At 39.0% G+C, this 24,347-nt stretch overlaps 1 protein-coding gene across 1 annotated transcript; it reads left to right on the top strand.

Annotated features, from left to right (window-relative positions):
• Positions 1-287: 287 nt before the first annotated feature.
• LOC122058313 (protein PHYTOCHROME KINASE SUBSTRATE 4-like) lies at positions 288-2,552 on the top strand. The gene has a single exon (XM_042620940.1). It carries the CDS (start codon positions 761-763, stop codon positions 2,237-2,239), a length of 1,479 nt encoding a protein of 492 aa, XP_042476874.1. The 5' UTR covers positions 288-760; the 3' UTR covers positions 2,240-2,552.
• Positions 2,553-24,347: the final 21,795 nt, after the last annotated feature.

Here is a 24,347-nt window from a genome sequence, read left to right as displayed (position 1 = left end):
TTTATTTTACAAATATTCTTTTTTTTTTGTAGAAATTTTTATTTTACATGTTATAATATAGGGTTTTGGATGCAAAGTGAAATGAAATTTTATAACAAAATATGGAATGATTTGAAGTTGATGTTATAGTCACATGAGGTAATGATTATATACATTTCTTTTTTAAGTATGAAAATTTCACTTTTTATCCCTTTAATTCTCTTTGCAATCAAACATAGTCTAAGGGAAATATACCCACTCCTGAGTTACAAATAATTCGCCAAACAAGGTAAATCAACAAGATCAAAATACTCACTCCAAAATTTTTTGTGACAAATACAAGAAAAGTTGTAAAACCGTTCCCTTTTCGCTTGATGGAGAGAATGTTTTCATGCTGCAACCTAATAAGAAAGATCTCACCACAAGAAGGAACGTCATTGAGAATCAAAATTGGATTTGTGACTGGATGTGGAAATGTAAAGTATCCTGTGAGAAGGATACGGCTTTTGGAGATTTACCGCCATATATATGCATGAAAGGTTTCTTTATGGGAAACAAATACTTGAGACTTGAAAGTTACAAATCGACTTGAGATTGGGTGTAGGTACATCGTTCCCTAAGGTGACGTGAGGACTCCTCCCAACACGAACTCTACTTGAACACTAGATATGCCATACCTGAGGAAATGAATTTCACAAGGCCAAGGCTAATTAGCTGTTAGTGCTCAGAGCTTTCTTGTTCTTCCTGTGCTTTTGTTTCTTCAGAGAGAGAGAGAGAGAAGATGCAGAGGTACACAGTTGGTGCGAACTTAAATGGTGGGCTTTCTGAAAGACCCATCTTTGAAGGGACTGAATCTACCTCATTTCCACCAAGATCCCATCTCAGAGACATAGATGACGCAGAGATCAGCATCTTTAATAAGGGTGGAGATCAGGAAGAGAAGAAGAAAACTTCTACTGTGACTCTAAATCTAGATAGAATCACTGACAGGTGTGATGTCTCTATGGTTTCAAGGCTACCTTTTGTCTCATCAGATCATGAGACCCCAACAGCTTCATCTGAAGCTAGCAGGAACAACCAGTCTAGTGTGTTGTCAATTCCACCAGGTTCAGTTTCAGTATCTACAAAAGATCTTCCTTTAGATGAGAAGAGAAGAGGGTCTTCTATCAAATGGCTTTTTGGAGCAAGATGTCCCTGCTCTGGTAAGAAATCTGTTCAAGTGGAGGAGAAATTATCAAATCCGAAGAGCCCATTTCATTCAAATTGTGATTCTAACAGTTCTTTGAATCCCAAGAAACAGAGCTATAGAGCAGAGGAAGGTGCTCTTAATAGAGGAGTACCTAAGGAGAAAGCAGCAAAGTTAATTGAAAAGAATATGATGATTGATGAAAGGAGAGAATTGAAATCAGTGACTGGGAACCATTTATCATCGGATTCCAGCCTAGTTTTGCAGGAAAACCATTCATCATCATCCGAGTGTGGCGGTCCCGAAGTAGTCTCCCAGGGAAGGGCAATTACTGACGGTGGTTCCTTCTCCTTTCCTATACTAAATCCTCCACCTAGAGAGTCACTAGAGATCTTCAAGCCAACGGACGAATTAGTTGAAAGGAAGTCGACAGAGCTCCAGCGGCGTATATTGATGTCATTTACCGGCGAAATCGATCAACAAAGCTTCACTTTCCCAGCAAGTCCAAGTCCAAAAACTAGAGCTGCAACTGCAACAGATGATGATGTAGCAAGTGACACAAGCTCAGACCTGTTTGAAATCGAAAGCTTCTCAACTCAGACAACAATGTATCCACTGAACCGCCGGAAAGATTCCTTTGATAAGTTTCTGTCAAGCAATGATGGAAGGGGAATTCTTGGGAATGATAATGGAAAGTTACAATTCCGGCGGGGACGGAGCCTTGATGGGACTATGAATGCCTCTTCAATTACACCAACAGAATGTTATGAGCTCAGTAAGGTTAGCATTGATTGGAATGTTGCAACTGCAGAGGGATTCGACCGAGGAAGTGACACAGACTTTTCGACGACGATGGTGGCAGCATCTGAGTATGAGAATGTCAGGTTCATCATACAGAAAGAATCTGAGAAGGATGGTAATGGTGGTGGTGCTGTTACTAACATTAGAAGGAAGGTAAATGGTTTGTTGAATTGCAGATGTGAGAAGGCAGTTAGTACTGTAGGCCCTCATCCTCCAGTGAAACCAGGGCCTGATCATCAATGTCACTGTGCCAGTGCCTTTGGTACACAATAACCAGGTGGTTTTTGTTCTTGGCTTTGAGTGATTTAGAAAGAATTGTTCAACAATTCTTGCTTGCTTGTTTGAGTTATGATTTTATAGCACGGCAGCCTCACATAATCATTCTCTCAATCCCCTCCTAGTTAGTGACTTAAAACAATTTTTACCTTTTAAATTTCGAATTCCTATCAGGTTCACGTATGAGATTTTATTCTCATACGCCTCTGGTATAGGGATTTGGAACCCACTTTCTCTCTCTCTGTATTTATTGGATTCAAAATCGCCGGATTAAGGTACGAGAATCTAATTCAATCTCTTATATTTCTAAGTAATTTTTTTAGCGAGAGAGAATGACCTGTCTATGTTCTCTATGCCTAGTCACAATGACTTATTTTCAGGGTAAGAGTAGGGGTGTAGACATGTTTTTTTCTCCTTTTTATTTATTTTTATATACATTACTATCCTTAGATGATTTGTGTCTGCATAGTGTATGCTGAAAAATACAAATTAATCTTGGACACAAGAAGAGTGAATTGGTGAATCCCTCTCCCTCCGAAGAATTTTCTTTGTAAATGTAGTCACTAGAGTAGCTATAGGACCAACTATAGGGAAAAAGACCACAAAGAATTCATCGAGGAAAGTCTCAATTCATGTTGTGATATCTTAGTCAAGTGTAGATTCTCTCCATATGTGTAGATGGTTTTATATGGGATCCATCGTTCATGGGATATGAGTTCTACGTGTCAATGAATGATGAATCCCCAGGTGGGGATAGAATCCATATTTTTTTTTCTTTTTCGTCTAAAGCCAATTTATTCAGAAGAAAGTGTCATCACAGTTAGTGGAAATAGAATGGATTAAATGGCCCCACCTCGCACAAGTTGCCTTGTAAAATTGACAAGTCCCATGCAAGTATCAGAAGGATTGGTCCAATACTGAGACTGAGAGTGACACATTCTTAATAAGAGGTGTAACAAAATACCCTCAAGATATCTTTTGCTACTAAGGGGGAGTGGGAAACATGGAAGGTGGAAAGAGGATTGATCTTATCTCTCAAGAGCTTAAAGTGGTTGATGCAAAAAGGCTTCATAAGAATCTCAATACCCTCTCATATGTTAAATCTGTTGTAGAGTCAATTTCAAGATATTCTCGCTTTAATTATTGAGATTGAGATCTGATGAACCTGGACAATGCTTCAGTTTTTTTGACTTTTTGTTTTCTTGAGGATTAGTCTTTTACTGCATGTGAAAATAACATAATAGCCAAGAAAAAAGATTAAATCAGTGTAAGAAACTTCAAGATTTCTTTTAAGAGACGTCTAGGTCGGGGTGAAATAGGGTCGGTTTGGGCTGGCTATTGGCTCTGATTCTTGCCAAGGTTGGACTAACATTGATTGATCTTGTGTTTGTCATGAAAAAAAAAAGAAGATCCAAATTCCATTATTCATAATAGAAGGACAGGGTGATAATTCTAAATTATATTACATAAATCATGGTTAAAATCAAGGCCGAGTAATTGGGTTGGGTCGAGTTGGGCCGGACCTAAGCCTCAACCTAAGCTTGATCAAACACTGACCCTAACCTAGGGTCAGTGTTTTTCAACCCTAACCCGCCCTCCGGGTCAGAAATCTTAATCCAAGTCCTGTTTGGGATCAAGGTGGGTTCTACCTATCAGGGCCAAACTTACTCCCCCACATCCAGGGGAGTGAGGTCCTTGGGTTGTTATGGCTTGCAAAGGGTCTTGAGTTGCTAATATATCATCGATGACAATTTCTTGATCGTTTAATCATTGGGAAAAAGATCCTACTTGGTTGTGCGTCCCTACGTTGGCATCCAAAAATAGTGGGAGGGGGTGAAAAGATCACCTTACTACCTAGTTGGATGCATATGCACCTCCCTTGTTGGTCCCGTGCTGACACAATGGCTACACTATGATAGATAGGAATCCCCAACCCTTAATTGTAAGCTAAAAGCCTGCCTCTCATATAGAAGGAATTATGATATTATTTATTTATTTATTTTTTTCGATGGGTATTTAAGCCTTCTGCTTGGCTAGTCCAACAAGCTCATATTGACCCCACAACTATATGAACTAAGTCATACGGGGTTGAATTGTGATAATAGACTTTGATAGGCATAAGTTCGAATAATGCTTTGGGAAATTAAGAAATGTTGCCTGTCCCTATGACTCTTGCGCCAATTTATTGGTCAATGGGAGGGCATATAGGAATATCGACCACGCAAAAGACTCCCCTGCGTACCCCTACATGGTCAATCTTCTGTGTGCCTGCCATTAACCCACATGCTAGTGACAGCATTCTTTATCCCATTTGATTTTAATATCCAGGCAGGGTCATTTAAAAAGACCTAAACCTGATATTAATTTTCCACTTATGGTCGTTACTTTGTTGAAGAGATAAAAAAAGGTTGCGACTTAAATACAGCCTAGAGGAATCCTGAGCTGATGCTTTTTAAAAAGCCAACAGTTTGGGAAAAAGAGTGGATGAGTGTTAAGGTTATAATTAACGGAGATGTGAATAGAAGTAGTCAAAGCAATATGCAGTGAGGATTCTGCCCCTTGATGGAGAGCACGTCATGTTTCTCCAGTGTGCTTTTAATATATGCTCATAAATTACAATTATGTGTAATCAGTAACAATAATGTCTTTGTCTGGGCTATACCACCATCTTGTATTTCAGCTATTGTGAATTCGATGTTTACACACCCTCCTAAATAATAATAATAATAATAATAATTAAAAAAAAAATCGAAGAGAGAGAAAAGAAGGGGTAAGGCAGGCTTTTTTTAGGCTACGTTCGTTTTGGTGTGAAAATTTAACACGATTCAAAAAATTTCCAATGTTTTTTTCAAGAGATAAAAAAATGATGTAAATTACCATTTTAAAAATTTCTAATGTCTTAAATTATAAAAGTAATTATGTAAGTTGTCATTGTAACAAATTTGAATTGATTTCTAGTAGTGTTGGATTAATTTCTATTAATTGTCAAAGTTTCTAAGTATTTATTGTACCAAGGACCAGTGTGGGTGTAGGTGTGGGTCTACACTTATATACGAGCATATAGACACATTTGTATCCTTGGATATATCTGTGACATTATCAAATTACCACGCACACTGCCTTTATCAGCTGACATATTATATTATTGACTATTTAGCTTCCCTAGCTCTACCAGATCACCTGTGCATACTAGAAACTCCTGGAGTTCCCAACAATGACAACCTACACACCACACACACTTCAGTAGACCAACAAGATTGAATTTATTGCTAAATGGTTCAATTTTGTATGAGATAATTTAAAATTTAATTGGTGCTTTGGTCAATGAAAGTATTCATTTTGAACTTGGAGAGCAAACAATATCTGATAGGGAACCCATTATCGTGTATTGGCCCTATATTCCCCTAAATTTGACCATTTTCTTTTGATTTAATAACTAAGTTTGTTTTAATTAAAAATTCAGGTTAGGAGTCCACTCATCAATTTTAACCTCCAATACTGAATCCAAACACTAAAAATAACATATTTACATGATATAATTGTGATGGTTTGCTTGTGATAGTGCATCCAAGAGTTAGATTCTGACAAATCCCTCTTATAATCTGACTGATACAATTGTCTCATTAATTTTTCTCATTTTTAGAGTTTGGATGGCCAAGGTTCCTGAGACCGGATCAGGTTCACGTATGAGATTATTTCCTGATATGTGGATTTGAAATTCACTTTCTTTTTCTTCATTTACTAGATTCTAAATCCATGAATCAAAGTCGTACGAAATTATTCTTATATGTGAACCTGTTCCGGAACCAAGGTTCCCAAGGGCAACTGCTGCATGAATGCAATGTATGACCAATGAAAAATTTCAAAGTTTCTTTTATCTTTCCAACGTGGGATATGTGTTGGTCAGACTCCAACCATTACCACAAATGAAAACTATAAGAGGAAATATTGCACTAATGGCTACTTCCACTGATGACTAGATTGGCAAGAAGATTTGGGATAAAACCAAGTTTGGTACGCTATTCAATCAAGGGATTGGTGATAAGGATTCCACCAAGGACAAGCTTGGCAAGAATATCTAGGATAAAGCCAAGCTTGGAATATTGCTCAATCAAAGGATTATTGACAAGGATACTAATTGTAATAGAAATATGGTAAAATCGGTTTCCTTAAAAGATCTAAATTATCCCTATAAGATGATTGTAATCCCACAAGATTATTATTGAAAGAAACATCTTGCCTTGGACATAGGTTGAGTTGAACAACCGAACCAAGTAAATATTGCTCTCTCTCTTGAAAAAAAAAGGAACTCTGGAGATGACCCTACAAAAAACAAAGAAAAAAAAAAAAAAAAAAAACCATAGACATGAAACCTTACTTGCTTGAGTTTCAGAGGGTGAAACTCTGAGTGCTCCCATGTTGGGATTGTTGCTGTGGTTGATCTTGTGGTTTTTGAGGCTGTGATTTCCTCTAATAATTGTTATCCTTCACCCATTTCTGCAACTATATTCTACTTGACCAAAATCCAATGGTTGACATTGTTCTACATAAGGTTTGCGGAGATTTTTAACTTCCTAATCCTCATGCTCTGAAACCCTATTATGGCCTGGTCAAATCTCTATTTTTTTTTTTTTAGTCTCTAAGTTTTAGGTGTTTAGTTTCAATTTTCATTATTTCCTAATTTGTAATCAGTTTTGTATAGGCTTTTATAAGAGGCCTCCATCGATTGTAATAGGAGACACATATTAATGATCAAAGTTGATTGCTTGCAATTAGTCAGCTTTGTTGAAGATCAAGAACAGACCAGAATCACCACTACTATTGGTTGGTTTGTGATATCGATCCAAGCTATCATGAGGTTTTCTTCCCTCAGCATCGAACATCAGATCTCTCAGATCTGTTGGCCACTCACCTAGCCCTTTTGAGGGTAAGAAATCTCCCAATTGGGCCTGCTAAACCCTATTCTGTTTGTGGTGTGTGATCGGGATTGGTTTTGTACCTACTTGGTGGGTTGAAGCCAAATTTGGAGGATAGTTTGGGGATATTTTTGACAACCTTCAACTAAAATTTTAGGCTCATCTTAGCTACGATTTGTGAGTTCTAAAATTTTCTCTATTTCATTCCATTAGTCAAATCTGAGTAACTGTCATTGGAGATCAGATCTGAGTTTTTAATTTGAGTTTGGGATGGAGCTTGTACAATTATTGGGGTTATTTTCTTAGATAAATAACCTTACATCAGAGGGTGTCTATCCACATTTGAAAATAGTAACTTGAATATTTATTGGTACACCTAATTATTAAAATCATTCTCAAGGCATCTACACCTAATAGAAAGTAGTTGGGAAAAAGAAGATTTTGTGTCACTCAAGATTTCTACAACTACGAATTATAAAAAAGCTTGTTAAAGATATTTAATTTAAACTCATTTAATGCTATTATTCACAACATTATAGATTGATAAGCTTCTTTGGATGTTCTGTAATGGATGATTTTTTAGTCTCTTTTGCTTATAATTATGATATATGATGTTTTAGTTTGATCGTTCTTTATGCTTTTATCTTACCTTTTATGCTAAACTCCATAAGTTCAATAATTATTTGTCCTTAATTGAATTTAAGTTAGGTACGTTGGAAGGGCTAGGGGCCAAGTGAGGACACATGGGAGGGTATTGAAGGACTTAGTTAAGCTATTTGTTTTGTATTGATTTGCTTTTTGTTTATTTAGATCTTTTTGAGCACTAATTGTTTTCTAAACTTAAGATTTATTAACATTCCATTAGTATTCCGTTTGCATGCCAAGAAAGTATAAAAAACTTTGTAACCAAGGGTTTCAACTCAAACATCTTACCGCTTCCTGTAAGTTCCTTTTTGCTGTTATTATTTTATTAATTGAGCTTAATTTTGGCTAGTATTTTGTCTCAATGGTTGTTTAGTAGCACATGTCTTAGTTTTTCTTCATCATGTGTAACGTTCCCTATCTTATTTTATGTTCTTATTTACCATTTTGTTTGTTTATTTTTAGGATGAAGTCAATATCATATGTGGTGGACCTCCTTGTCAAGGCATTAGCAGATTCAATCACTTCAGAATCAAGGATGCATCTTTGGAGGACCCCAAAAACCACCAATTGGTGGTGTTTATGGACATTGTTAATTTCTTGAAACCCAATTTTGTTTTAATGGAAAATTTGGTTGATATTTTAAAGTTCGTTGATGGTTTTCTAGGAAAATATGTAGTGGGCTGACCTGTTTTTATGAATTATCAAGCAAGGCTTAGAATGAAGTTAGCTAGCTGCTATGGGCTTCGTCAGTTCTGCGTGCGTGTTTTCCTATGGGGCGCTCGACATATTGTAAGTAGTAATACTAGTAGGAATGAATCATGTGAGGACCTTTTATTCATTTGTTGGTCTCATTCTTGCCGAAGCTGCCTCAATATCCATTGCAAACCCATGAAGTTGTTGTAGGGGAAATGTCCCAGTCAATTTTGAGGTGCGAAAATATTTTGTGCTTCCTTTGTCATAATTGTAATTATTCTTTTGATATATTCCCCTCAATACAGCAAAATATGATGGCATATGATAAAAAAAATCGAAGCATACTAGAAAATGCACTGCTTATAGAAGATGCTAGCTATTTCTGAGTTCCCCCCCCCCCCTGGTAGTGAGTATAAATGATTGTGCTTAAAGTTTCAATTGATGTAGTTCTGCATTGTTTTTAAAATCTTCACTCATGTTGTTAGTACACTAATAATGAAAGTTAAGATGAAATGCCATATGGGAAGGCCACTAAAACTGATTTCCAACACCATATAAGATTGAGCCGGACTAGTTTATTTATTGTTCATCTTCTATAATTGAATTTGTTATTTTTTTCATAAAATTATTTTTTATGACAAATAAAAGTTGGACATTAATCCTATTATAAGATATTCTTCTTTGTCAAAAAGGATAAATTTGGCTGCTTGGGATTATCCTCATAGGAGTGTTTTTGCCACTTTTTTACATCATAGGAGTAGAAGACGCCCAAAATACATCTGGATGTGGCAGGTCACTTTTTTACTACCATACACAATTGGCACTTAAGAAGCACATTGCAATGCTTTTGCACTTTCGAAATACTTGTAGTCTCAACGGCATGGAAATATATGATCCTTGAGGGGAGGAGATACACCCCTAATATCCACTAACTCAAAAGACTTAATTTCGTGCCTCAACGTGGAACTTGATTGCAATCCAGAAACACTTCTTACTTTTAGTTATGTGGTAGAAGTTTTCCTTGAGAGCATAAATGCCTTGAAGCACTCTTAGTTTTGAAACACTCACATGAAGTAGGATTGATGTTACTAAACCTGGCCCTAGAAATGCATTTGAGGGATTGTTGTACAAGATTTTCCCCATTGTTGGAGTATGAATAATAGCTTGTTTGTACAATAGGAGTAAAAAAATTCAAGTCCCCCACAAATATGAGAGCCCTCTATTTACATAGTGAAGAAAGGCAAAGGCTCTTGCTCGAATGCGTGACTGTGGGGCACCTATTGCCCCGGCATGGCACTCTAAATTCATGTTGGGTTGAGGCCAGCAAGAAGACTGCAACTAGCGAGACAGAATAGAATTGAAGGCATAGTCTCAAAGAACATAATGGAACACCGACCAAGCGAAGAAAACTACAGGGGTGGTCAGAGACCAGCTCGATCGCAGGGTGGTCGTAGACCAAGGAATACAATCAGTTAGCGCTCATCCGTTGCCTTTACTGCTGCTATATCAACTTGGATTTGATTCCCAGTTTTGTTTGGAAGAAATAATTAGAATCCCGATTCAACTAGAAAAGTGATTATAATCTTAATGAAAAATTAGAAAAATACAAGGCTCTTTAGTTTTGGATTTAAAATTACTAAATGACTGGGTTCCCTTGTATTCTAAGTGGTGGGTGGATTTGCTGATTGTTAATTTGATAACCAATTTGGGACTGTTCACATTCCCTAATCTAAGTAAGCTAATCTTTACAGCTTTTGCCGCTATTTTATTAGCAAACGCGACGGTTAATACCACGGCTAAAGACCACTTTTCTTGTAGTGACATAAAGTAATAATGACTTTGAATTGGCTATCAACAGTATCCATTCAACTAATTAATAATATTGTTAGAAGAAGTGGAACTGGAGAAAAAACCAGGACTAATCTTTACAATTAACGGTGTATGCAGCCATGCATTTTGGTTTCCACCGATGCAGCCATGCATTTTGGTTATCTTCCTAAATTGAATTTTTTGGCTATGTAGTTAAGTTACCTCTTAACCAAGTAAGCTTTAAGCCTTAAATACTGGACAAACAGTAACTTTTTTCACATATAGATTTTTATGAGTAATTTATGTTATTTTGTATGACTATAATTTTGCCTCTAACTAATGGTTTGCTTCAATAACAAAGTTGATATCTATTGCTAGTATTAACAAAAAGGAATTAAGCAACTCAGTGCAGAAGGCATTGCTATTTGATCATCGCCCTTTGAAATTGAAGGAGGATGATTATCAACAGGTTTGCCGTATTTCAAAGAAAAAGGTTCTAGTGCTGCTAATACAAGTGTTCATGAAAATATACAATAACAACAATAACATTCAACACCTTATCCGAACTTAATGGTGTCGGTTATATGGGGATTCCAAGCAAGGACGAACATAAGGATCCATGCAAAAAAATTGATTGTTTATCGCTAATTATAATAAGTGTTGGCTTTCAACCTGATCTACCACTACAAATCAACCACAAACTTATAATGATAGACTAGGTACCAATATCACCCGTGCCCTGACCCAGTCTAATTTGAACTGTTGTGATAGGTATCAGACTGGAGATCGGAAGTACAACTGATTTTTGGCTCACGGCTGCCCATTACCAAAGGGGAAGGGAAGACGCCACATTGTCGTGCATCGCTTGCTAGTCCAACTAGAAGGGATTCGTACCTTCCAACCCTAGATGAGTGACCTGACACCCTGCACCTAAATCCCGGCATGGATCAAAATTACCGGAAGACCATGAGCAAGGCTAAGGGAAACTACCCATGCAAAACCAGTTGGTGGACAACAAGCAATCAAGACAGCAGACTATCTTGACCATCGGAAATATGCCACCAGAAATAGCCTGGGCCTGAATTCGGTGACAGTTTCTGATGACCAATTAGGATGCTAGTTGGATTCCGATGCCTGTGAGTTCCGCAACCCTCATCGTAGATGGCCCGGATGATCCCAAATTCTCACCCACACCTTCCTCTTGACATGAAAATTCCATAGACTAAAGTGGTTGGGTCCACGACCCCAAAAGTTGGATTAACCCGTTCGGACTTGACTAGTGCCAAACCAAACAGACCCTAAGGCCTATTTTTCCATTTAAGTGGAAATAAGGATTCATTCCCTCATTTCTCACTTGTGCACAAATGTGGGAGAGGTGAAAAGGAGAAGAAGGAAGAGGAAGAAGAGGAAGAAGGAGATGAAGGACTCACCTTGGCTCCTGGCTGCCGCTCAGTTACCGGAATCCCTACCGGAGGTAAGTGCAACCTCTTTTACCACTCTCTTTCTTCATTTTAACTTAGGACAAGCTAGGTATAGGAGTAATCTTGGGCCACAAACCATGTTGAGCTTGAGGATTGTGTGTTTCACCTCCTCGATGCCATTGCCAAGCTCAAACCGAGTCCGATGAGCTCCAGCAACATGATTGATCAAATGACCAACTAGGGTTTTGATCATTCATCAGGCCTGAGCCGGAAAGCCCCAATTCACCTGTGCAGTTCTATACTGCCATCAAAAATAAGCCACTGGAAACACTGGGTCTGCTTCCGATGGGATATTTTCGGTGACTACCCGAGCATTATGAGCTCTCTGTGATGTCCACTAGAAACAACACCAATATTTTTGGTAGACAATGTCTATTTTCGATGGGTCTTTCCGATGACATTACTGTCACTGTGGGACTTTGCCTGTACCCTTTTGGGGTGACCCATGTAGGCCCCTCCCGATGTTCCTAGCACATATTGATGTTCGGTTACCTTTGTGCCTAGGGTAGTGATGCGCACGTACCCCGAGGCCAGAATTGAATCGGACGATCAGTGGCCATACTTGAACCCTAATACACACAAGCCTAATCAAGGTGAGGGATAATTGCCTTTATTTTGGGAATATTTATTTATTTAAAATTTCTGACATGTGTAGATTTTCATGTTTAATTATATTGTTCACATGATGATGATGTTCTATCACATGTTACATTTTATGAATATGTTATGAAATGTTTATGGATATGTATGGCAAGATCCGGTGTGGTCGAGGTGGTACTGGTACCGTGATCATCGTGTGTTTGTTGTATGTATGAGACAGAATTCGGTGTGACCGAGGTAGTACCGGTACCATGATTGCTATATATCTATTGCATTCATGCATTGATTAGTGCATTAGAGTTAGTTGTAGTCGTGGATTACACTTTGTGGCCGATGTATCGTGTACTCCAGGACTGCATCTGGAAATGGACACACTTCGTGGCCAATGGGGATACCAATGTTGCATAGTCCATACTCAATTGTTACTATGCATACTAGATTAGGTAAACGATTGTGTGTTACACTTTATGGCCGAGGTGTTACCTGTATCGTGTGCCCCGTGACCTTATTTTGAGACGGATTGCACTTTGTGGCCGATATATTCCCAATATCGTGTAATTTATAATAACTATATCACTATGAAGGCATGTAGATTATTTATGGTTAGGTATCACTCTCTATGTTATGAATCCTTGCCAACAAGAGGTAAGGTGTTAGATAACCCATTTGTGATATGTTAGAGGTGCCTTTCCAGAATGCCACACCCGCGGTACGATGTGATTGTTACCAGAGGCGAGAACTTGTTCGACATGGCCAATGATTGGTACCGGTGTTGTGGTAGCCAAGAGGGGGTTATCAGGGGTTTGCTGGGTGATCCATGGTCGTAAAATGGGGACCGACAGGCTTTTAATCATGGCTAGGGTTTGTATCCCTGTGTAGTCGATGACAGTTCCGAGACAAGGGATACAGCCTAATGTGTCATAATAGCATTTACCAGACTTAGTTTGTATTGTTAGATGGATAATAAAATAAATGAATTGCATCATGAGCATCATGGACTATGTTTAATTTCTAAAATCATGCATCATAATTTCTTATCCGACTGCTATGTTTGGATGTGTATGAACCCCACCCCTCACTGAGAGTTGGAAAGCTCACCTCACGTATGCACCCCCTTTTAGATGATGATGTAGGTACGATCGTGCCTATGGCTTGTGACTCTCTTTCCTTTGGACCCGAGTACGGAGTGAACAACTGGTGGATGCCAGAAGCAGAGGAACATGACCAAGACTGTGCTTGTGATTTTTGTACATACGCGGCACCATGAGGTATTCGGCATATTTTTTTTATTTTGATATGGACTTATGGATGGTACACTTTTGAACTTATTATTTATAAGTCATGGATGACTGTAATGGAATAACTTGGTTATGTATATATATGACATCATCAGATGTTCCCCATTTTAAATTATGATTCCGCTACTATTGGTTGGTTTGTGATATGAGATTGTGAATTGTTAAGGTACTACAATCAGAGATCCTAATAGATTCGTAAGACGGGTAAGTGTCTTACACCTTTGGTATTCTTACACAGTAAGTTGGGTTTACTAAAAGTGGGGTGTGACAAATTGTCTACCTAACATACCATAAAGACCAGTCAAGCCAAAGTGTCTTACATGGATTACGTTCACCACCAAGATAATCCATCACCCAACCTACTTTCATGAAAGGAGGAATGAGATAAGGAATTCTTGATAGCCTAGCTAAGAACGAAAATAAAAACTCAAACATACAACTCCAAATTAAAAACTAAACATGCAACCCATAACTTGAGCCGGAATAGCGGTTCAATGCATCAGTATAAAACCCACCACCATAAGTAAATCAATTGCAACTCACGTACGTTACATCCACCACCACAAGCAACCAATTTATGAAAACATATTTTCCTATATTTCATTGTAAACTAATTGTTGGTGCTTACTTTATTCTGTTGGTCTCAAGGTGTTAACTTTAGGGATCTTCCTTGTGTGTTGGTTCGTCTAGATAAGAAAGTTAAGTGGGATACATCTATTGAAAGGATGTACCTACCTTCAAGGAAGCCTTTGGTAATAGTTACTTTTTGTTGTATTGTCAGTAAGTACAGCCAATGCTATATTATATTAAAACACTAAGCATATACATAAGTTTCTAAATGAAGTAGCTATAAGTATAAAAAGGAAGGAATGAAATAGTCAACATCAAGACTATCTCGAATAAGTTCTAAAAAGTGGTCTCCAGTTGTTTTAAGAGAGCCACATCCTTGGTGACCAATAAAGTTTAGTAATTAATTGTTAATACCTCAAGCTCCCATGCTAATTGCTTGGCTGTCGGGGCAGATACGATAATATGCCATGCAGAAGGGGAGATAAAGCCTTCATCAGCAGCCTTATTTATGAAAGACAACAAGGAATTTTAGTATCCATCCACATTCAAGAGGCCCACTTGCATAAAATCTAAAGTTAAATCACAGTGTAATAATAAGGTATGAAGCGTTATACTATGGCCCATTGCATGACCAAAGATATAAGCAAACATGAACTTTCGACCCAAGGTTTCTATTTTTAATTTTATATGTTTTTCCTCCATTCTGAAGCATATCCTCTCGAATGCAGGAAATCTAATAAATCCTTTAAAGCATATCTCACATAGTTCATGCTAGCAGAAAACTCATTTCCAATTATTCTATGTGAAACAACAGAAGTTGAATAAATAACTTACACATTTGCTGATCATAAATCTAAAAAGATGTAGGACTCAAGGAAATGATAAATCCAAAGTGGCATTGATATGATCCTGTTTAGCTAGAATCAAGGCCGAAATTTGGATTGACTCTTAAGTTTCATGTGACAATGTAGTTTTCTTTGACCCTTGCCTTCTCAAATTACTGCCAAAGAAAATTTGATCTCTTCTACAAAACCTAATAAGTCAACAAGCAATTGAAGTCAAATGCTAAGAAATCAAAACTTAATCAAACACTTAAGTTGCATTTCCTGAATGTGACGGCTAAACTTTAATCAAACGCTTAAACTGCATATCTTGCATATGATAGCCTATTATTTGAAGTAATTATGGTATAAGAAGAATCATAATCACAATGCATATTAAAACTTCTAATAAATGAGATGAGAAATCAAAACATAAAATTTTTATTACATATGAACATTTTTAATTTAACACGTTTCACATAAACTGGATTAAATCTAAAGCCCTACTTAGTTTGAGATTTTTGAAGCTTATAGCTTTTATATGGATCCCAAGCTGGGCTAAGTGATGACTATATACCAAAAGTTCTTCAAGAGTTCCATACCCACATGATGATTGAAGGTGGAAAAGAAGAAAAATAATAATATTAAGAGAGTGCAACTTGGTATAGGAATTCATGAACAAAAATATGAATTTCTCAATGGTAAATTTGAAGTCCTGAACCCATACTATGTCAGATACAGCTCTCACTTCTCTAGCAGTCTCACCGGTAACCTGGAGGCAATCACTCTCCGTCCCTTGCACAGACTGAGTGCCTCATACAAGGACACTCCCACAGTAATTGGGATCTGCAAGACATATTTCACATGAGTTTTATAGAATCCAATGTTGTAGGAGCTTTAGCCAATAGATCCATATAAGTAGCGTCTTGTGGCACAACAATGAGGGGCTGGATGCATCTAAAGAAGAAGGAATAACCAAAAACCACTTGAAACAAATAAAAAATAAAAATAAAAAGTACCTGTGATAAGTTCAATACCCAACACACTATCGAGCAGCTTGTTGTGTAGTCCTGTGTTCAAAGGCAAAGGTTATGCTTTTGTTAGCCAATGGACTAGTAGAAGCATGAGCACAACCCAAGTGTTGCTTTTAGAAAGAACACCACAACCTACACCCCCCCTTCCTCCCAATCCCAACACACATACACACAAAAAGGGGGGGGGGAGGAAGGGGGACCATGAAGGCATGAAATGGAAAGATTGCCTTCAAGTTGAAGGAAACGATACCTGCCATTTTTCAACATACCAAGCTAACATTGGCCACTTCCTACATTTTGATCCATGTAAGCATAAATAAAACTTTTCCAAGCATTTGATCTGCATGACCATTCAGTGAAACCGGAAAGGAGAGATTTAACTTCTAACTTAGCTTAACCAAAGCAATGCAACAAATAGTCGATTATTGAAATCAATAAATCTACGGCAACAGAAGATGAGAAGATGGAAGAGAGTACAAGAAGTAGAAAGAGAGTATAAAAGGGAGGAGAAGTGATACCTGTCTTCAGTACCAGGGTGGAGTGTGGAGGAACTCTCTTCTCCCTCTACGCAAGAGCAGATTTTTCTGCAAAAAAAAAAATAAAATTGCAGGAACCGAAGATGAGAATAAGAAGTAGAAAGAGAATAAAAGAGAGGAGTTATATCTGTGTTCAAAACCAAGGTGGAGGCGGAGGAGATAGTTCCCTCTACTCAAGAGCAGGGTTTTGCTGCTCGAAGACTTTTTTGATATATAGATTGATAAAACTAAAAGTAGATGTATCCAATTGCTAAAAACAACATAAATCAGTAAATAACATAGATATCTTATGTTGTAATAGTCAATCATCTCTACTACCTGGTTGGGCAGAAGAAAGAGGCAAATTTTCTTAAGGCCATGCTACTAAACAAATAAATGAGACTTCAATTAACTAACTCTAATATCATTCACAAGGTCTGACAAAGAAGAGGCCACGTTGCCAAGCAAGGCCAAAATGTACTTCAAATTACAAGTAAAATAACAAGAGTTTTTTAAAAGAACTTATATGTATAATCCTTCTTCTTACCTGTTCCCATGTCCAATCAAGCTCAATATATAGAGATTCTAATAATTCATTAAAAGCAATTTGCCTCCAAAGTTATGAAATGTGAGACAATATAATTCCCACCACACACAAATAACTTGGCATAAAAAGTAAATTATATGTTCATACTTGCTTGGTAGCATAAATTAATAGTTCATCATCCAAAGTTTGTGACGTAAAAAGATAAGAGTTCTCACCACACACTTGAGTTTTATAAAATACACAGAATTAAGAAAAAGAAACCAAAAGATATCAAATGTCATAAAAGATGGAAAATATATTCTAGGACCAACTATTGCAAATCTCCTCACGTACGTAGGGCTTGCATCACAACTTGTGAATTGGAACATACATCTATGTTACAAACCCACAGTAAGGGAAAATAGAAGAAGATAAAAGTTATCAAATTGAATTGGTAAAGAGTCCAAATTAATTTACCATATGCCAAAAAATGGGAAGCTTATGCAATGGCCTTAATCTTCACCTGGTCGAATGATCCCAATTAGTCGTATATATTTGTAATAAAATAAACCTACAAAAGTCATTTAATAAATTTTTAAAATAAACATATCAAAGTCATTTAATAAATTTGTAACTTACCCAATTGCGCAGAACTCTATGAGTTTCCTTTAATCGAGGTTGTGTTAATCGGTCCATTTCGGATTTCAGAGTGTTAAGCATAGCCATCATTGCTTGTGTGCTTTCTTGTTGAGCTTCCATCTCTACTTGTGTGCTTTCCTGTTGAGCTTTCATCTCTTCTTGCCACTTCCTTTCCCTTTCAGCCAATTGTGCTTTCGTCTTTTTTTTTTTAACTCAAGGATTAACATATCTTTGGCATCTTTAAGTTTGTGTTTGACCGCAAGATAGGATTTTGTAAGCTCCATGTCTTTTGGGCTTACACCAAGCCCAAGATCACGCACACGTCCATGGCCTTCCTCACCACAAGCTTCTCTATAGATATTGTCCTCTTCATCACTATTATCTCTCAACTCTAGGGGCAACTCACTATGCTTTTGCTTCATTTTGGCCTACAAATCCATTTAAAACTCAAGTTAGCAAAAACCCAAGTGTTAACACAACAATAATCAAGATTTAGCATATATATATATAAACTAACCATAACATTTCCAGATCTCTCATCTGTAGGTTGGTTAGTTCCCTTTTTCTGTGCATGGTTAGAAACATTTTTACTGTCACACCCTGTTCACACAGAACTGGGCCAGTGACCGGGTTAACACTGGTTAACCCAAACCTGCCAGGATCATCTGATACAGTATCCCACCACAACACACATACAACTAAGAAAGTGTTCAACAGTTCAGTGGAAGACTTAGTTTACCTATAAATATTCCCATTATACTTGATACCCAAATTGTAATTACATAGTTAAGTACATGTGGGCCTGCAGGCATGATATTTACACAAAAAGAATACAATTTACATATCAAGTACACAAAAGGAATCATCAAAAATCAGAGAGTCAGCTCAGCTCGGTATTAGAAGTAGAGCTCAGCTCAGTATCAGAACTACGGTCCCGCAGCACAGCTCTTGCACGAGCAATCCGTGCCGTGCTCTAATTCCTATGAGATCCACCAATCCTCCTCAGGGAACTCAACTGTGGGGCCCACCCCGTGCTCATCAGGTTGATGACCTGCAAAATCATCTAAAAGAGGTGCACACGTGGGATGAGCTCACTAGCTCAGTAAGTGGAAAGAAGGACCACACAGCAGTCCACACAACAAATCACAACCATATGCACTATATACTATGCAATATATTTTTAATCACATCCACCTAAGCAACATCACTAAGTCTTTGGTTTAGTGCTACTACAACCACAGTGCGCGTATACTCTGGGTACGAGCCGCGAACTCCATCCTGTGATACGCCTATATGGCTGTCGGAGAAGGCCCACCGTGAGTACTCGAAAAAATAAAACATGCCGACCACCGGCTCTCAACATAAAGTAAATGATAAAAATTAAAGGTGCTGACTTCAGCAATTTAAAAGTAGTACGATTGACCCTCTTGAATATACCACCAGGGTTATTGACTGTCCTAATGACCAGTCGGGCGTATGTCTAACCGCCACAGTGACCCGATAACTGCAACCACTGCTTCCCCCCAAATGGTAACCCAACACCTCAACCCCTGTTGGGAAGTGTCATAGCACGGGAAGATGATAATCCTAAATCGCATGCTCCTATATGACACAGTATGATTGCATAGTGTCACTACGTCCCATACCACGGGCCACCAATGCACTCATTTCCAAGCCGACTACGGCATCTAGTCTATTAATGCATCATGCATAATGATGTCAACATTCATCACATAAGCATATCATCATTTGGCATTTGAAAAATAAACACAACATACATGGCATAAAAATATGAGGATGGCTAAGCTACATAGCAATTTCATGATGACATGGCTAGTCTAGATACAATTAAATGAATGCCAAACAAACCTTGAAACAAGGCCAAATATCCTCTCCCACTTACCTATAGTGTACAAGGACTCACGCTCGGTACGGGTGAGATCTGGTGCGAGAAGCGTAAGATTTGGTGAACCTATCATGAGTGAGCAGGGTTAGCATTTCGCCACTTTGGGATCAAAATTAACAAGATCCAATGACAAAATCATGTTTAGAATCATAAACGAAGGTCGCACGTCTGTTTTTGGTCCAATTGGACGTAAAAATCATGTTGGGAGCCTCTCGGGTGGGTCGGACAGCCCACCTGTCTGACCCACCAGTCAGACCCACCGGTCATGACCGGTGGGCAGGTTGGCCCATCGGTTGGCCTGTCGGTTTGGCCCACCGATTGGGCCCGAGGGTCTTGCTAAGACCGATGGGCAGGTTGGCCTGTCGGTCGGCCCGTTGGTTGGGCCCGCTGGTTGGCCCCGAGGGTCTACCCTCTTAGGCGGGTGCCCTCAGGCAGGCAATTTAGCCCACCAGTTTGGCCCACCGATCTTGGCGAGAAAGTGCCGTTTTTTCCCAAACTTCCCCCAACCTTTGGGGAATCAAATGGGGCTTTTCTAAACCCATTCTTCACACATTCAAGGTCTCATAAGGTGGTTCTAACCTAGATCTAGGTTAGATTTAAGGAATGGAAAACCATCTTACCTTCTTTGCTCAAGAACTCCTTCAAAACCCCAAAATCACTTCAAATCACCAATGCTTCTTCAACCTTGTAAATACTTCTTCAAATCCTTCAAAATCAACACATAAACCATCTATTAAGCCTTAGATTCATCATCTCAAGGGGGATTTACAAGACCTCAAGAAACTCTACCCAAATCAAAGGTTTTACTTGGGTATGGTGAAAGTTTAAGGAACCCAGCCTTTGCTCACTTCTAAACGTAGATCTCGTATTGGAGATCACTTTTCCGGCGTCGGAATGGGAAGATCAAGCCTCGGTGCCGCTGAAATCCATCTCTTCTTCCCCTTCCTTCTCTTTTCCTGTTCTTTCCCTTCTTTTCTCTCTCCTCTTTACTCTTCTCACCAAACGTCCGAGTGTCATAAATGAGAAAAAGAGAAAAAAAGAAAACATAAGATAGCTATTTATACCTTTTAAAACATATTGTAACCTCATGGGTGGGTCACTCAGGTGGGTGGGTGCACCCACCTGTGACCGCCCACCTGAGGGCCAAAACTTGGCCAACAAGTGGGATTTTGATAGAATTCAGCCCTTAACACGAATCTCACTCTTGGCATAAGATGTAACATACATATGCGCCTTAAGATACGGCTACATACCTGCCTTATCCATACATGGCCTTATGATATGTGCATGTACACGGCTTGGGTACACCCATCTCCTCTGGCACTGGCTCGGACTTGTCTGGCCAACCGGTGTTTAAGGTCACCCTTGCCATCATGGTCCATAAGGAACTCGCCTTAACTCTCTCCGGTTCAGGTCCTGCATGGTTAAATCGGGTCAACCGTGTAATCAGACCAGGTTTAAGAAGTAGGGTATTACATTTACCCCCCCTTTCTGAAAATTTTGTCCTCGAAATTGACGTACCTGGTTGTTAAAAAAGATGACGGTACTTGGATTGGATTTTATCCTCTTTCTCCCAAGATGCATCTTCAAGTGAATGATTAGCCCATCGCACCTTTACGTAGGAAATGGAGCGGTTGCAAAGGGTCTTCACCTTTCGGTCTAAAATTTCAGCTGGCTGCTCTATATAGGTCATGTCAGCTTCTAGTTATTCTGGTTCCACGGGTAATACATGAGAGGGATCATGAACGTATCGCTTCAGCATGGATACATGAAACACGTTATGAACATCCCCAAGTGAAGGTGGCAGAGCAAGCATGTAGGCTACTGAGCCAACCCAGGCTAAGATCTCAAATGGTCCAATGTATCGTGGGCTCAACTTCCCCTTTCTGTGAAACCTTTGCAACTCTTTAGTAGGAGAGATCTTGAGAAATACCTTTTCTCCTGGCTGAAATTCAATGTCTTTTCTGCGAGTGTCTGCATAGCTCTTTTAAAGAGACTGAGTTGCTTTAATCCATTCTTGAATAACATCGACCTTGTCACAAGTCATCTATATCATTTCAGGTCCTAACATTTGGCGTTCTCCTACCTCATCCCAATACAGAGGAGTCATGCACTTTCGACCATATAATGCCTCATACGGAGCCATCCCAATTGTAGCTTGGTAACTGTTGTTATAGGCAAACTCCATAAGGATATATATTCTTCCCAACTACCACACATTTCCATTGTACATGCCCTGAGCATGTCTTCTAATATCTGTATGGTTCGCTCCAACTAACCATCAGTCTGTGGGTGGAAAGTAGTACTCAAATTCAATTGTGATCCCAAGGCACGCTGGAAGCTTTTCCAAAATCTGGAAGTGAACCTTGGGTCCCTATCCGATACAATGCTCACTGGCACTCCATGTAAGCGCACTATGTTATCCATATAAAGTTGTGCTAGTTTGGCCATAGAGAACTTGGTCTTGATGGGAATCAAATGAGCAGTCTTAGTAAGCCGATCAACGATCACCCATATCGCGTCCATCCCCTTAGGTGTACATGGTAGTCCGGTGACGAAGTCTATTGTAATCCTATCCCACTTCCATTCTGATATTGGGAGTGGCTGAAGAGTACCATAAGGTCGATGCCTCTCAGTTTTTACTTTTTGGCATGTAAGACAAGTCGCCACATACAGAGCTATTGTGACTTTCATGCTTGGCCACCAGTAATTTTGTTTGAGGTCTTTGTACATCTTTGTACTTCTTGGGTGGAGTGAGTACTCGGAGCTATATGCTTCTCGCACTATCTTGTCTTGTATATCCAAATCATCGGGTACACACAATCTGCCTCGAAACATCAATGCCCCATCACTAGCTAAAACAAAATCTGGGTCATTCATTATTTAATCTTGCACCTTAACTCTGATCCACTGCAATTTAGGATCCAAAGGTTGTTTCATTATTACCTCTTGCCTAATAGTCGGATGCACCTGTAGAGCCATCAAGGATACAGTCAACCATTTAAGGTTTTCTGGTTGACGTCCAAACTCTAAGGTTGCTCCTTCATATAAGAGAGCTTCATCCATTAGCGTCGCCTCTTGTACAAGTGATGGACTGACTGCTAAGTACGAGAGTGACACAGTCTATGCCTTCCGACTCAATGCATCTGCCACTACATTTACCTTGTCGGGATGATACTAAATGTCGCAGTCATAATCCTTCATGAGCTCAAGCCATCTCCTCTGTCTCATGTTCAAATCCTTCTGGGTAAAAAAGTACTTAAGGCTCTTATGATCACTGTATATCTCACACTTCTCCCCATACAAATAATGTCGCCAAATCTTAACGGCAAAAATGACTGCGGCTAGTTCCCAGTCATGAGTGGGGTAGTTTTTCTCATACTCCTTTAGTTGTCAGGAAGCATACGCTACCACCTTTCCGCGTTGCATGAGAACACAACCCAACCCAACTTTGGAAGAATCAGTGTAGACTATCATTCCACCTGTGGCTTCAGGGATGGTCAACATAGGGGCCGACACCAACCTCTTCTTCAATTCCTGGAAACTCTTCTCACATTCCTCTACCCAGTCGAATTTCACACCCTTTTTAGTTAATTTAGTCATTGGCGCTGAGATTCGAGCAAAATTTTCAATGAAGCGCCGGTAATATCCAGCCAAACCCAAGAAGCTTCTAATTTCAGTGACATTTTTAGGGCTTTCCCACTCTACTACTGCTTTCACCTTATCAGGATCCACCTCGATTCTGGACTTAGACACTACGTGCCCCAGGAATCCAACTTGCTCAAGCCAAAATTCACATTTGCTGTATTTGGCAAACAATTGTTGTTCTCTCAACCTCTGTAACACCATTCTCAAATGTTGAGTGTGCTTCTCTTCTGTCTTGGAGTAGATCAAGATGTCATCAATAAAAATAATTACCCATTTATCGAGGACATCATGAAATACTCGATTCATTAAATCCATGAATGCTGCCGGTGTATTGGTTAACCCAAAAGATAACACTAGGAACTCATAGTGACCATACCGAGTCCTGAATGCTGTCTTGGGTATGTCACCGCTCTTTATCTTGAGCCGATAATAGCCTGATCGAAGGTCTATCTTTGAAAATACCTTGGTACCCTGCAACTGGTCAAATAAATCATCAATGCGTGGCAATGGATACCAGTTCTTAATGGTTAGCTTATTTAATTCTCGGTAGTCGATGCACATACGCAAGCTACCATCCTTCTTCTTGACAAACAATACTGGGGCACCCCAAGGTGAAACACTTGGGCGAATAAACCCATTTTCCAATAATTCCTACAACTGCATCTGCAACTCCTTCAATTCAGCTGGTGCCATCCTGTACGGAGCCTTAGATATTGGAGCTGCTCCAGGAGTCAAATCTATAACAAACTCCAACTCTCTATCAGGTGGTAAATGCATCAGATCATCTGGGAAGACGTCGGGGAATTCTTTAACCACCTTTACCTCTTCTAGAGGGGTAACCTCTGCATTGACATCAAGTACTGATCCTAAGTAACCCTGACAGCCGTCTTCCAATAACTTTACCGCTTGAAGAGCGGAGATGAGGACCTTTCTAGCCCGTTTCACTTTATCTGCTTGGTATACCCATTCTTTTCCTTCATCATCTGTCACCCTAATTGATTTTT

The sequence above is a fragment of the Macadamia integrifolia genome, chromosome 12 (genome assembly GCF_013358625.1).
Source record: "Macadamia integrifolia cultivar HAES 741 chromosome 12, SCU_Mint_v3, whole genome shotgun sequence".
NCBI classification, from domain to species: Eukaryota; Viridiplantae; Streptophyta; class Magnoliopsida; order Proteales; family Proteaceae; genus Macadamia; species Macadamia integrifolia.
This window is presented reverse-complemented; position numbering and strand designations above follow the sequence as displayed.